Source organism: Hippopotamus amphibius, chromosome 6 (assembly GCF_030028045.1).
Source record: "Hippopotamus amphibius kiboko isolate mHipAmp2 chromosome 6, mHipAmp2.hap2, whole genome shotgun sequence".
Lineage (NCBI taxonomy): Eukaryota > Metazoa > Chordata > Mammalia > Artiodactyla > Hippopotamidae > Hippopotamus > Hippopotamus amphibius.
Window position 1 is genome coordinate 42,431,321 of NC_080191.1, and position 15,957 is coordinate 42,447,277.

General features: G+C 39.8%; 1 protein-coding gene across 6 annotated transcripts in view; it reads right to left on the bottom strand.

Annotated features, from left to right (window-relative positions):
* MAP7 (microtubule associated protein 7) overlaps window positions 1–15,957 on the bottom strand; it is a 164,397-nt gene that overhangs the window by 49,940 nt on the left and 98,500 nt on the right. For all 6 annotated transcript variants that reach the window (XM_057738559.1, XM_057738558.1, XM_057738560.1 and 3 more), the window contains exons 2-3: window positions 9,776–9,877; window positions 2,399–2,476 (exon numbers count right to left, since the gene is read on the bottom strand). In XM_057738559.1, coding sequence (XP_057594542.1) covers window positions 2,399–2,476; window positions 9,776–9,877 — 180 coding nt within the window. The remainder of the gene's footprint in view (window positions 1–2,398; window positions 2,477–9,775; window positions 9,878–15,957) is intronic.

Sequence of the window (15,957 nt, forward strand, 5' to 3'; positions counted from 1 at the left end):
AAATTATGACTTCCAACAACACGAGATGAGATCAAACTTCAGGAAAACTATGGTATTCAATATGGCAGGGGTAAGAAGAAAGAAAAACTATGTCTATGATAAGCTAGCTCATCAAAAAGTAAAGTTGTGATCACAGGATAATACAATAATCTGAACATTACTTTGACCCACATAAGAATCTGATGAGCATGTTGGGTCTGTTGCCAAATGCCCTTTGCCACCTGTCCTCACATCACTGATCTACAGTCCCCACCTCTTCTAACTCCCTGGATGACTCCTCTTCCTCCTCTAGCTGGATGCTCAGGTGGCACCTAACATCCCCAGGCTGGGTTAGGTCCTTCTGTGGGTTCTCAATGGCCCATGTGTGCACCCCTTCAATACCACCCTCTATTAGAACTGCTGTGTGTTTATCTCCCCCCACCCCTCCCTCTAGACTGCAACTAGCCCTGGAGGGGCTAGCTGAAGGTCTCAACCGTTATTCATCTCTTTAGCACAATACCTGGCAAATAGTTTTTAAATATATAAATTAGTGAGCCATGTTCTACATCATCGATATGATTTAAAATATGGGGCTACATATTAAGAAGTAACCCAGCCACTCAACAGATAGAGCTAGGCAACCTGTAAAGAGAATGTGCAGGCTCAGAGCTGTACCACTTCATAGCATAAGAAGGGAAACCATTCTTATGTGACCAGCATATTCATACTTTCCACAAAAAAACTAGTAATGCTTGGATTTGAAAGACAAAGAAACCTGAATGGAAAGATATGAGTTAAGGTGTAAAAGTTAATTGGTGATGGGATTTAAATCATAAAGGAGTAGTCTCCTGACCCTATGGAGCTACTTTTACTTAGGCATATATGAATCCACATTGCAATGCTAAGGAGACATTTCATAGTGCGAAACCTGACACAACAGGGATGGGGTGGAGAGGGGAGAGGACACAAGTGCTAATCCTTGCTTGGATGGATCCAAAACCAGAGTGCAGATACCAGCCACCCCAGAACAGCAGTCTGCTGCTTCTTAGCTCTGCTGGAATTTCTTCCTGCTTCAGTAGCTCTGCCTTTCCCTCTCAGTTCTGATCCATTTGTCAAACTGACCTTGACTAGGGAGCGGTGGGCATAGTTCAGAGAAGGAAGATCTCCAGACTGCACACCAAGGAAAGAGGGAGCCCTCAGGGTCACAGGCAGCCCTGTTCTCCAGGAACCTACCAGCCCCAGGGAGACCTGCCAGAGGCAGGGAACTTCAAGCCTGGGTGCAAACTCTAAACACAGAAAAACACAGCTTGTTTACTTTCAGCAAGTCATTGAAATTTGTGTTGAAAAAACCTTGGCAGCAAAAGAAATGACCTCACATGACCGTGATGGCAAAGGAGAGAAAGAGGCCTGTGTTCAAAGAATGTAAACAATGTCAACAGACTTTTGAAAACCAGCTTCCAGTGAATTTCACAAATTTGGGTTATTGCATACAAATAATCAGAGACAGGATATGGGGCTGGGTTCTGCAATTGAAAAAGTAACTCTTAGGAAATGCAGTAGAACTTTAGAAAAGTTATAGGTCATCCACTGGAAAGACTGTGGCAACCTAAGTCAGCTCTGGTTTTAAAATATCCAAACGCTCTGGAAACACTGAGACACACCGACTAGACATTTCTTCTTCCCAAGGCACATAAAGAGAGTATCCTGTTTTAGCAACTTTGCATAAATGGACATTAAAATAAAGGAGGAGTTGGCACCAATATCCTTGCTCAATATTCTAGAAGACAGGACTGCTGAATGCTCAGATCTTGGCTTCCTGGTAAGCTAGTCCTGTGACCCAGTTCTCTAGGTGATTATGTGGCAAAAACTGCAGTTGCTAACCTTCTGCCAAGGGCCTGAGGTGACAAAAGAAAAATCAGACACCTCAGCACAGGTCTTGTGTTTTTCCTGGCAGCAAACTGGTAGCATCTGTCTACAAATTCAACAGCAGCGTTATTTTAACGTGGAAAGCAGCGAGCGCCCTAGCAGTGCACAGTCTTGTAACTGTTCACGTAAGACGAATCATACGCTGACTCTCCTGGTTATTTTTTAAGCTGTAAAATGTAAGCTGAGCCATCACGCCTCTCATACCTAATGCTCTCCAGTGCCACGTTAAACTGTGATTACAATACAAGAAATGAACATGTCCCTAATCCTGGGCCAGACTTCATTGCTGCTTACAATTTAGTTCTATGTTTACATCACATACTAAATTCTGTTTCCCAATCCATCTGCAAAACTCATATAAAGGCACGCTAGAGAGCATGCTTATTCGAGGGATGTCTGTTTGCTCAGTGTTAAGTGTCCATTATCCCAGAGGGGAAAAAAGTAACCTTTCAACAATGGTGTCCCTGAAAGATCAAAGGAGGGCTGACGGTACCTAGCTGCTTCTCCCGCTCTTCACGCCGTTCCCTCGCCAGCCGCTGCCGGTCGTCAGCCCGCAGCACAGGTGGAGGGTCTGGAAAGGAGAAAAAAACATGAGAAGAGGGGCAGGTTTTAAAAACTGATATACACTGATAAATATCTTTCTGTCCAGTAAATGTGGTGAATGAAATATCACCTCTTACATACAGTAGCATTATAATTAGTATATGACTATACTTTCAGTGATTCACTTGATTATAATTTTCCCGAGAATTTCCAAGGGTTTTCTTCTATTTAAACATATTTGATCTTAGGCAGGTTATACCATGTCAGCGCCCTCGTTTATAAAGTAAGGATGCATATCTTGTAGTGCTGTGAAAGTACTAACGGCGATGTATGTGAAGCATCTAACGGATATCTGGTACCTGGTATACACTCATTAAATGGTATTAATTAAAAAAATAAAATAAAAATATTGTATAAGAGGTTAGATTCTAAGAGTTCTCATCACAAGGGAAAAACCCATTTCTTTCTTGTTTTCTTTTTTTTGGATCTGTATAAGATGATGGATGTTTGCTACACGTATTGGGATAAACATTTCACAATATAAATCAAGTCGTTACGCTGTACACCCTAAACTTACAGCTTAACTGATGCTGTATGTCAATTACATCTCAATAAAACTCAAAAACATAAAATAAAAAGACACACAGCCAAAAAAATTGTATAAAAACATAACTGTGCCTTTGGCTTATTTTCACCAAATAATATATATATGAGGTTTTGTGTTCCTAAGCTACTGAACTTCTATTGCTTTTATGCTTTAGAAAGTCTGTTCCTTAACAACAAATAGAAGCCTAAGTGAATTTATTATACTGAATGGACGTTCACCAGTTAGATGTGAAGAGCCTAGCTGTGGAGTCAGACAGGCATGAGATCACTTCAGTTCTGTCACTCGCTCACTATGACATTTCGCCGAGTTACTCACCCAGCTCTCTGAGTCTTAAACTGTGACATGGGTTTCATGGGTTTTTACTTATGGCCTGTGAGGATAAAATAGAACCTATCTCACATCCTTGTAAGGATTAAATAAAATAATGCTTATCACAGTGTTAACATAGTGCCCAGCACCTGATAAACCTCAGTAAATTCATTCATTCACTGAGCACACTAAATATCTACTGTGCATCAGGCAGTGTTCTATGTGCTGAAAGGAGAGCTATTAACAAAAAAGACAGAAATCTCTGCCCAAATGGGGTTTGCTTACAGAAAATTTATGGAATAAATAAGTGAAATACAGAGAGTGAAAAAAGGGGCAATATATAGAATGTTAGCCTGCAATAAATGCTAAGAAGACAACAAAGCAACAAAGGGGATTGTGAAATGGCAGGAAGGGGAGATGCCAAGGGAAGTCTAACTGTGATGGTAGCTTTTATGGGTAAAAACCTGATGGAAGTAAGGGAGCTACCTGTACAAATATCCCAAGAGAGGAAAAGCAAGTGCAAAGGCCCTGAGGTTGCGAGTACCTAAGGTGTTCAAGAAATGATATGAAGTTCTGAGCCACTGGAGCAGTGTGAGATCAGTAAGTGATGGGGCCAGAGACCTGGGGGCCTGGTGAGGACTGTGGAGCATGCTGAGTGAGATGCCACTGAGGGGTGTCCAGCAGAGGGCTACACAAATACGCGCACTCTGCCTGTTACCAAAGAAAGTGAAAAGCATAGTAATGATAATAATGACATGATAATGATTACACTTAAAATCAGCTTTATTTTCCCTGTTACTAAGTTAACATCGCAATTTTAAAATTTCATATTAAAAGTAGAAACCTACTGGAATAATACCTTAGCGACAACACGGCAGTGCTTCATCAACAGACTTAAAGGACTTGCATCCCAAATGCCTCTTAAACGTCACATAATTTGTACATTTAAGGAAAATAAAAACTGTCTAAAAACACATTAGCAGCTGCATAAACCTGGCAGTGTGCATCATGGGCAGGACCAGGTGATGATATTTTATGCTTTTCCTTTGCTTTAAGGTATATTTTTTTTAAAAAATGGTAATATGAACCCCTTACTATGTCATACTCATTACGATAATTATTTCCCAGATTTACTAATCATTTATGAGGTCTCAAATATCTGTTATATAGAAAAATATGGCCTCTGGTCTCAAAAGGTCTTCCTCTGACACAAGAAGAGGGGCACGTGGACTCCCCTCAGGCACTTTGTTAAGGGTCACGGACGGGGATTTCTGCTGTCATTTGTTTTTGGAAATGATAGCCATAGCAAAATGGTATTTTGAAGAAAAAACGATCTGAGAAGAAAGGCCAAAATGAAATTAGAAGAAAGATTTCTAATAATTACTTATTGCTTAAAAAAAAGTCCTTAATGAGGTTTTATTCCCTAATAAAAACTTTGATTTTATTATGAAAGCTGAAAATCTGCTTTATAAAAGCCGTATAAGCACATTATAGAAAGTCTATAAAATAGAGTCTATAAAGTCAAATTCTGTTCATGGAATATGGAGTATGTGACATTTCTAGCTTACTTTCAAGTACTTGCCAAATTTCACACAAAATTTTGAAAAAAATTTTGAAAAGAAGGTTTTAATAACATATGGGACACACACACTCATCCTCACCTACCCTCTTCCGCCCAAACCAAAACCCTGAGAGCCCCAAGTCAATAACTGGGGTCATGAGGCAATACTCAATTATGCAATGGAATGCTTGCCTTTCAGATGCATAGTTGGAAAACAGCGGTGCAACAGGGGATATAGTTTACCTCTGATTTCTATGCTATCATTTCATATGAAAAACACTCTTTACGTGTAACAAACTGTATCCTGCCTGGTAACAGCAAAACCTAAGAAACTAGGTTGTATACAGTGCTATGCAGATATAGCAATAAACACTATAAATAAGGCCAATGCTTCAGAGTCCAATAATTCACACTGGCTGCCTTTACCACTTCAGCACTGATCTCAATCACTATTTATCTGGAATTAGATTTGAGGAAGTAAAGAACAAATGCAACACATTTCTGAAGTCTAAGATGCATAGTGTCTACAACATGCTAGACGATTTTAGTTGGTTTGGGGACATGGCGCTAGAAAACATTATAGAGTGAAAAGGGTATTCAGTTTGAATTCTGTTTCCAACCTTCTGGTCACATCAATAAGAAAGCCACTTTAGTACCAGAATGTCAATAACATCTGTGGCAGATTAAAGATGGCTGTGAATGCAGGTAAAGAGGAGCAGAGCCTGGTCGGGTTTGTTCACGGTTATACTCCCAATGCCTATACCTGGCAGAGAGGAGGGCATTAGATAAGTATTTATTAAACGAATGAATGAACGAATAAGCCAACAACTCTAGCTAACTTTCAGAGCCTTTTAACTTCTATGAACGTGCACTACCGCAGCAAACTGAGAACAATCTTATATTTGATAACAGACTTTTAAAAATGTAAATGCTAGGAACTTCCTAGGTGGAGCAGTGGTTAAGAATCCACCTGTCAATGCATGGGACATGGGTTCGATTCCTGAGCTGGGAAGACCCCACATGCCGCACAGCAACTAAGCCCATGTGCCACAACTATTGAGCCCATGTACCGTAACTACTGAAACCCACGCGCCTAGAACCTGAGCTCCGCAACAGGAGAAGCTACCACAATGAGGAGCCCGCACACTACAATGAAGAGCTCCCGCTCGCCACAACTAGAGAAAACCTGTGAGCAGTAATGAAGACCCAATGCAGCCAATAAATAAATAAATAAATGTATTTAAAAAAATGTAAATGCTAGCGATTACAATTTTAAGCTTTAATATCTAAAAACTGATAAAAATTATCTTTAAAGGTAGGTTTTCATAAAGGAAAAAATACAATTGAATAATTCCAAGTAAATAGTGAATTTTCTATAATCCTTTGTCTCCCTCTCATTTCTACCCTCACATCGCTTTTCCCTGGAACAAAATGAAGGTATAGAAAATAATTCGACATCATGAACATTTCACACTGTTTCCCAACAGATCTAACATTGTTAGAATAGAATTAAGTTATTCTCAGAAGGAAAAGTTTTAAGAGAAATAGAATTTTGGTAGAGATAAACTTGCAGCTACACTCTGCAGCATCCAACCTCCTAACTGTGATGACTGCAAAGTGCAGGGGCCACCCAAACGAGAGCACTTTTAAGAGTGAAAGGGCTAATAGTCTGTCTATGGTGACATGTGTAAACCTGGACTGTCCTGCAAAAACTGGAACTAAAGATTGACCCTCAAAGATCAAGATCATCTCACTTTGACAGGCTTTTCAAGAACTCACTAGACCTGGACTTCTATCTGAATGACTACTGTTTATACAATCAATTACTTCTGTTAGGGCTTTGCTTTTACAAAGCACTTTCATATATATTATCATTTTATTCTTCACAGTAATCCTATAAGTTAGTTGATCAAGCATCTATTTATTCAATGAAGAGATATTATGCCTATTTTCCAAATGAGAAAACTGAGGGAAATAAATGTATGTGACCAAGGAAGGTGTCAGAGTTAAGTGTCAGAGCTAGGGCTTAAAATCACTTCTTTAACTCAATCCTGCCCCTCTTTACACAGCATGGCATCTATAGAGTCATTAGAATGGCATGATACAGCAGTCAGAGAAGGGCTGGAAGATTACAGGTCATGCTTTCCTCTATGAGGGAAATTTATTTATTATTTATAAGAAGAAAGTTTTACTGGCTTTTCTAAGGGCTTGTGGTGGGGAATAGTAGAGGGATAGGAATTAAGAGGAATTTTTAATAAACTAGAGTTTCTGCTTTTCTCAGTTACCTACACAGTAGTTCATGAAAAAAATGCATTTTTCTCTTCTAATTAGGTCTTTTTTTTTTTTTTTTTTTTTTTTTTTTAAGCTGCGTCGGGTCTTCGCAGCAGCTCATGGGCTGCTCTCTAGTTGTGGTGTACGGGTTTTCTCTTTTCTAGTTGTGGTGCACAGGGTCCAGGGCACATGGGCTCTCTAGTTGAGGCACATGAGCTCAAGCAGCTGTGGCGTGTGGGCTTAGTTGCCTTGTGGTATGTGGGATCTTAGTTCCCTGACCAGGGATCAAACCTGTGGCCCCTGCACTATAAGGCAGACTTTTTAACCACTGGACCACCAGGGAACTCCCCCTAGGTCAAACTTTCAATTATTTGGAGGCAGCTGATGGAATTCTGAAGAATCATTTCACACTTCTTCAGGAAACTGTAGTCATAAACAGATCTGTAACTTTACAAAGTGTCTCTTCTGTACTGGGTTCACGTATTCACAGCTGAGAGTACCTTTCCCTCTTGGATAACACGAGACATACTGTGCCCACATTTATAAAATACCATGAGGGCCTTCCATTACATGTTTTAAACATAAAATATTACCAATTTGAATGTGAATAGATACTTTCTAAATCAGAGATGTTCCAGAGCTCAAGATTCAGAAAGTAAAGGAGGGCAAGAAATTTAACTAAAATTAAAAGGTTAAAAAGGATCCTTTCTCATTCAGTCAGGATACTCGCATCTGGTTAAGGCAATACTCAAAATATCTCCCAAACAGCATGTACTTCTTCTCTATTTAAGTTCCTAAAATACGAAAATCAACAAACTGCTTTAGACAGACATTCCTATGACTCATATCCTATAAAATCAAAAGGTTTTACTCAAGCCTGTAACTCTAATATGGAGCCTTTTATATCATCTTCAGAGATACTCAGGAAAATAACATGGTGGTTTTAAAAATAAGAGTCTTTTATGTATCTTTGCTTATGTGTATATACAAGAAAGCAGACACAAGGATACTTTAAAAGACAATCTGAAATTAAATGTCTCCTCACTGAACTTGACTCTAGCAATATAAATCAAATAGCTCTATAAAGAGATGGCCAATTGGGGTAGAAAAGATTTTTTTTGGCCTCTATATTTCTATGCACTCTGCATATCTCTCTTCTGACAATGGAGATACTATGCTAGAATGATCTATTCATATACTGGTTTACTCCACCATACTGTCAACTAGAGGGTAGGAATTATGTCTTTTAATAATATATCTCTAGTATCTATACAGTGCTATCACCAGATGAATAAACAACTTACTGCGATAAAGGTATAAATTGGTAGGAATTAGAAGTGACAGTTGAGAGAACAAGCGAAACACTACAAACCATTTAGATATGTTCCATTCTCACAGAAAAACAAACAGGATTTTCATGCTAAAGACCTTCTACAAGGATGTTCACTGGAGTATAAGGAACAAAAGTTCACTAGAATAAGCCCTGTGAGGACAGGGGCCCTGCTGATTTGCTCATATAGTATCTCTCACAGTCCCAGTCATAGGGCAACTACTCAGTAAACATTAGATGGTGGCTAGGCTTTGGGTGGATAGATGGATGTATAAATGAATGAAAATGCAAACTGACTAAATGGGGAAATCTCAGCCCACACATTAAAACTCCACTGAAACTACACATCGTTTGCCACTAATGGTTACTCATGCAATACCTGCAGTAGTACCAGTTATTCATCTTCTAAATGGCAAGCTAGATTTATCTGCTCTGTTCAAGACCTTTCCCACATGGGAAAAAAAGCCTCACAAAACTAGGTGCAATAGGGAATGTTTTCTATGGGGCCAGATACAGTTATTTCCATCTTTAGTCTCACTGAATTATTGTTCTTGAGTGGCTCTGGCCTTTGACATAGCATGAAGTAGGTGTCCAAGAATCTCATGCGGTGTTCAATTTGCCTTTACCTTCCTTTGACTGTCTCTTATCATCAGACCGGTTGTTGGATACCTGGAAGCAACTGCATTGTCTGCTCGATTGTTTGTATTATGCTTACCGACTGTTTGCTTCTTCGTATCACTGAGTGGAACAGACCGTGAATCACAGGCTATTAACTGAAATTACTGTGTAGGTGTACAATCATTGCAGGGAATGGAGAACAAAAACATAATTCTATACCAGCTTTGCTATGTAATGATTTTCTTAAGCGGTTTTTGAAAAAGTCACAATAGCGATATGCAACAATGCTGGGCATAAAGGTACAAAAAACTGTGTCACATCTATCATTTCGGGCAGAATGGCAAAATTATTACCTCTTATACACGGCCTGACAGTAAACACTGCATTCACATACACCATCTCACTGACTGTCAAAGTGATTCTGAGAAGTCAGCAGGGCACAGCTTTGAATCCCCATTTTAAAGAGAGAAAATTAAGGCGTGAGAGGTTCTCTGACTTACATTCATGAGTCTGTCTTGAGTGTGTGTTTTGGTGGCGGGACTGAAACCAAGCTGTCCTAAATTCTAGCATGCCTAAGGCCTTTGGGATAATCTCCCTTTTTCCACAGCAGAGGTAATACATAACACAGTACCTGGTTTATTTCCTGAGTGGTTGCTATTTGGTCCTGAAATAGCAGAGGAGGGCCGGTTGGAGGCAGTGGTTTTCTTATCTTGCACTTTGTTGCCGTCAGGTGCTACACAAATGAGACGAAAGAGAAAAGACATGTTTAGTTTCTTAAAATTTATTCAGAAGCATTCACATATTCAACATTTACTGTTAACCCTGATATCAAATACTAGGCTAGATTCAAGAGATACAAAGATCAAGCAGCTAACAACCCCTGGCCTCAAGGAGCATACCGTTCAGCAGGAAGAACACACCCAAGAATGAAAAGCCTCAGCTCAACCGACCAGTCGTCCAGCGGCGGCGTGTTCCGAGTCCAGGAAGTTGTTTACCCGGCTGTCCCAGTTTATACATAAAGCAACCATGAAGGAATAGGGCTGGGATCTAGAGCCTCTGATCTTTGTTCTTACGAAGGTCACGCATTAGGAACCAAAAAATTCCAAGAATATAACCAAGCAGGTCACCAAAAGGGAAATAGGGATACAATTTACTAGGATTTTGGAAAAGCCTCTAACAAGTGTTCAATAACAAAGATTACTCAAGAGACTAAGGGAAACGTATTCCAGGAAGGGACAGAAGGGCAGAAATATCAGGCAATTCTCTGGTTATATAAAGTACAAGGTCCTCCAGGTAAATTGTTCTTTACACATATCACTTTAATATATTTTCAAGAGAGATTTAAAGTATCTTTGCTACTTCTCATAAATCATGTCAAAAACCAAGCCCTTGATTTTCCCTGCCTCCTACCCTCCACCTTAACATCTGTTGCACCCACAATCTTCCCCATCCATTCAGGCAATTCCATTCTTCCAGTAGAAAAGGCCCAGAGCCCTGGAGTCATCCTTGACTTTTCTCCTCCAATCACTCCCCAAATCTGGCCCATCAGTAAGTTCTTTCAGCTCTACCTTAAAAAACATCACCAATGCCACTACCTTTCTGATCCTCTCTTCCCTGTGTGACTGCAATATCCTCCTAACCAGTCTCCCTGATCCTACCACTGGTCCTTTTCAGTCTATTCTCATCTCAGCAGCCAGAGTGAGCCCATTAAATCGTAAGTCATGTTACTCCTCAGCTCCAAGCTCTAACAGCTGCCATCCCACTCAGAGCAAAATTCAAGGTCTATCCATGGCCTACAAGGTACTATATGGTTTGGCCTTTACCTTGTACCAGTTTCCCTCTTAAATACTCAGCTCAGGTCATACTGATTGATTTAGGCTATCTCAGAGCCTGTGCATGTACCTGAAATGTTCTTCTCCCAGATGTCAACAGAGGTCTCTCCTTCACTTCCACTGGGTCTCTGCTCAAATGTGACATTACAGTCCCTTTGTTCTATCGAAAATAGCAGCCCCATCACTTATCACTCCCCATTCCTCCTGACTCTGCTTTGCTTATAGCCCTTATCCCCTGACATATTACATATTTCTTATCTCCTCCATTAGGCTGAGGGAAATGGATAATAACTAGAAAACAGGAATTACTTGTTCAAGGTTTTTGAACCTGAAAGGGTGTGCTAGCAGTTATACTTCAGTAAGACTAAATTTTAAAATGGTACCCAAGATGTACTAAAAAAGTCACTAAATTTACCTTCGATCTCTGAATGAAGAATATACCAAACTTTTATGGCTGTCTCTCAATTACGTACAGTATTAGTTAACATAGGAAACCACAGACTAAACAGTAGAAAGCATCTTATGGAGTGTTTTTTAACAGTTTAATTGCCTGGTTTCAAACAATTTGTTGGCTTTAAATAACAGGTTCAGGGCTTCCCTGATGGCACAGTGGTTGGGAATCCGCCTGCCAATGAAGGGGACACGGGTTCAAGCCCTGGTCCGGGGAGATCCCACAGGCCATGGAGCAACTAAGCCCGTGCACTACAACTACTGAGCCTGTGCTCTAGAGCCCGAGAGCCACAACTGTTGAGCCCACGTGCCACAGCTACTGAAGCCTGCGCACCTAGAGCCCGTGCTCCACAGCAAGAGAAGCCACTGCAATGAGAAGCCCGCGCACCACAAGGAAGAGCAGCCCCCACTCACTGCAACTAGAGAAAAGCCCGCCCGCAGCAACAAAGACCCAACACAGCCAATAAATAAATAAATAAGTAAATAAATAACAGGTTCAAACATAAACACTGACTGCTATAACACACACTCTCATCTCACTTGCCAAAAACAAGTTGCCAGTTATCACTACATGGCAGGTAAAGTCCATACTAGTTAGTATTGGCCTGTAGTCTCACAATGCTCAATATGGATGGAACAACTTTCTTCCATATTCTGCAAGGTAATCTTAAAACTGATCATGAAGAAGATGACCAGAAAGGAGTGCACACAGACTTGGAATACCTTGATTATTTTCTCTTGATTATATAGCCACCTCCAGCACAAAGCAAATAAAGCCTTACCTAGTAATCTGTTTAAAGGGTCTTCTATTTATTATTTTTACTTAACTGAGAGATAATTAGAACCACTTGTTTGGAATATAGTTCAAATGTATTCATTTCTTTCTTGCCTTGGCATATTTGACATAATTTAATCTGTCTCTGGTGACTGAGTATCTGCGGTTGCCCCCAGATCTGACAGCAGACATCAATCCTAGCTAAATATTATGTTACAGTAGACCATGAAGGAGATTAAAAAGAATACATGTTCAGTGCGAGTGACTTTTCCAAAGAATCCCTGATTAATCTCTGATAAAAAGCTTTTTTTTTGGGGGGGGGGGGTGTAGTTTGCTTTGTCTTCAAACTCAGATGTAAGATATAAATTTCAATTAAACTGAATGTCTGGTTGTTTGAATTCCAATTTATCTACATCTGACTTTTATTACATCCACTTTAGTTGAACATTTATCTGCCCACTTTATTATCATCTGAATCTCAAGAATTCATTTCTATCACAAAAGACCTGAGTCCTATTCATAACAAGACATTTAAAATCAATCTTAAAATGTGTTATGTTCATATAAAACTGATAGGTTAAATTTAGTAAAACAGAGGTAATTTAAAAAGTTGTTAGGCTGTTTAGCCCAAGATTATATACAGTTAATTTTTAACCATAACCGTAATTAGGTTGAACATTTGTCTAAAGTTTTCAGGCTATGTTTCTGCTTTTATATCAGTCTTTTCCTCCGACCACTGTAAGGGTCCTTATTTCTCCAAAAACCATTTTAACACACTATCGTGGTAAGAAGGAAGATAACCTCCAACAGACCTGAGTTCAGCTGTGAGCCCTGCTACTAACTAGCTTAGTGACCTTCAGAAAGTTTCTTGACTTCTCTGAGTAGGTAACACCGGGGTGAAACTGCCTGACTCACAGGGTCGTTGGGAGGATTAGTTGAAAAGATGTTAAGAATCTATTACAGGGGACTTCCTAGGTGGTGCAGTGGTTAAGAATCTGCCTGCCAGTGCAGGGGACCCAGGTTTGAGCCCTGCTCCGGGAAGATCTCACATGCCTTGGAGCAACTAGGCCCGTGCACCACAACTATTAAGCCTGTGCTCTAGAGCCTGTGAGCCACAACTGTTGAACCCATGTGCTGCAACTACTGAAGCCCACATGCCCAGGGCCTGTGCTCTGCAACAAGAGAAGCCACTGCAATGAGGAGCCCATGCACCTCAATGAAGAGTAGCCCCTGCTCATTGCAACTAGAGAAACCCTGTGTGCAGCAACAAAGACCCAATGCAGTCAATAAACAAATAAAACAAATGAATAAATTTATATATAAAAAAAATCTATTACAGCTTGGCACACAGAAGGTGCATAGCAAATATTCAGCCCTCCTCTCAACCTTTATGCTCTTCCTCGAGGTCCTGGGCCTCCTACACTCTGAGGTGTAGCTGTATGTTTGAGGTTGTGGAGGAAGTGGTGTGTGCTTTGGAGTCAGCTGACCTGGCTCTGCCACTTATGAGCTGTGAACCCACCGCAGCACATCACTTAACCTCTCAGTCTTAATTTCCCCAACTGCAGCACAGGAAAACACTTTCAGAGCTGTGAAAATTAAATGAGACTGCCGGGCCCATTGCAAGGCTCAATAAGTGGTGGAAGGTATTTTCAGCTCTCTCCCTATTCCTACACCAATGTGGGAAACCAGGTTTCTAGTTCTTCTGGGTTTTGCTTGCTCAGTGCTAACCGGGAAAGCAAACCTGTGCCAACCTGGTGACAGTGGTCCTGGGGAGCAGAGTCTGGTTGTGCTGCTGGTTTCAGAAGTTTTCAGCTCAGCTACAGTGTCACCTCCAGGGGCCTCACCTCGTGGGACTTATTGGTACAGTTTCCAGGGTACAACCTGGCTTGGGAAGAGGTAATCATCAGTCTTTCTGGGGCTTAGAGAGATGACGGTTTTCTGAGATTTAATACCTTTCAAGTTATCATTACATTAAGTAAGTATGAGCCTTAAAACAAAACAAAACCCTCAATCATAATAATAGGAAAACAAAATCTTCTGAGAGGGTTTTTTTTTTTTAAACAAAGTGCAGAGAATTTCACTGTTTGAGAACACTTTCATTCCCATGAAAATGGGAATTTATTCATTTTAAGATTTACAATATTGAGAAATCTGGAAATCCTAGGTAACTAGCAGGTAGGATTGCAATTACTATTTTTAAATTTACCATTAAAATACTACCATTTTAAAAATGACTCAGGTGACTTTCCAGCATTATTTATTTGAATCTCTTTTCTTTCGTTTTTCAAAAGAGAAAACTGAGCCATATACTATGACACTCAATAAAATCTTTGCTAGCCTTGTAAAATTCTTATTGATCTTCCTGCTAGCTTGAAAGCTTTATTCCATTAGTGTCACATATAAGAGTGTTAAAGACAAGAAGAAGGATGGAGAGAAGTACCCTTGTGGTCTGGGACTCTGTCTCTAAATCACTCTGCAACAAAATATGCAGGCAGCAGACACTTGGAACTTTCAACCAGTACAAATCCTGCAGCTCCTGGAAGTGCCACTAATGTGTCTCTATAATCCATATCCTCTACGATTCATTGAATTTCTTGCAATATCTTCACATAAAGGTCATGGGGTTCCACTGCTTTGTTTCTATTTTTGTCTGGATGGTCTCCTTGAAGAGTCTTCTCTCAATTGCTCAAAATAACTGGTCCAACAAATGCTTAATTTAGTAAAAATGCTTACTCTTATAAGATATTTATGACTACAACCTTAAGGACAATGCTGAGTTTAAACTCACTGAATGATAGGTGATCTTAACCTCCACAAAAATAGTATACTCGTGTCACTATTTTAAATGGTGGCATGTGGGCTGGGAAATAGCAAAATTTTAGCCCTTAACTCCCAGCTCTGTATGATGGGTCGGACTCTGGAATCCAGCCCCCCAGGTTACACACATAACTTTGGGGGAGTAAATCAGAAGACAGAACTAGAGGCTGAACTGCACACAACTGTCATTTTTGTAGTTAAAGATAGTTGAACATTGCAACTTCATATGCCTTAATCTCAGTTGCAATCCACCGCATGCAGGAAAAAATTAACATCACAGGTCTGCACATGCTGTTCTTAGAAAGGCCTGATTTTGCTTTATGTCTTTTTGCTACCATAAATCTTAGTCACAAGTATGACTGTATGCTGAGTCCTCTGTCTTTCTTAGTGAATCACAGAACCTGAATTACAAATAGCTTATTTGAAAATCTGGCAACAGAATACTGTTATGGCAATTGAAGAATGGTATTGGTTTAAAATCACAACATATAAAAGATTACAGAGTAACTCAGGTAATTCAGAGTGTTTCACCTAAAATGTTCTACTTTATGAGATCTTTTTGCTCATTTACTTGACAGTTAAAATTTATTCTGATATAGCTGCCAGGAGTATTGTAACACAAGTCATAGCTATTAAATGTTTTATCCAATATTATTTATGAAAGTTGCATTAGAATAAGAAGGACATAATGCAGTCTCGTAACTTCTAATGACTTTTCTGGTTATTCCACATGATGGAGAGCTTTTCAGTTTAAATTCCTCATAACTGTATGTGAAATTGTGTAGGAATGATCAAAGCCCATGGGAGTCAGCATTAGACAAACCTATATTTAATTTCCCACTTTACTTCAGTTTTCTTCATATTCAACACCCTACTTCATGGGACACCTTGTACTCAGTACTGGGGAAAAAATATTAAGTAAACAACGCATCTTTTCTA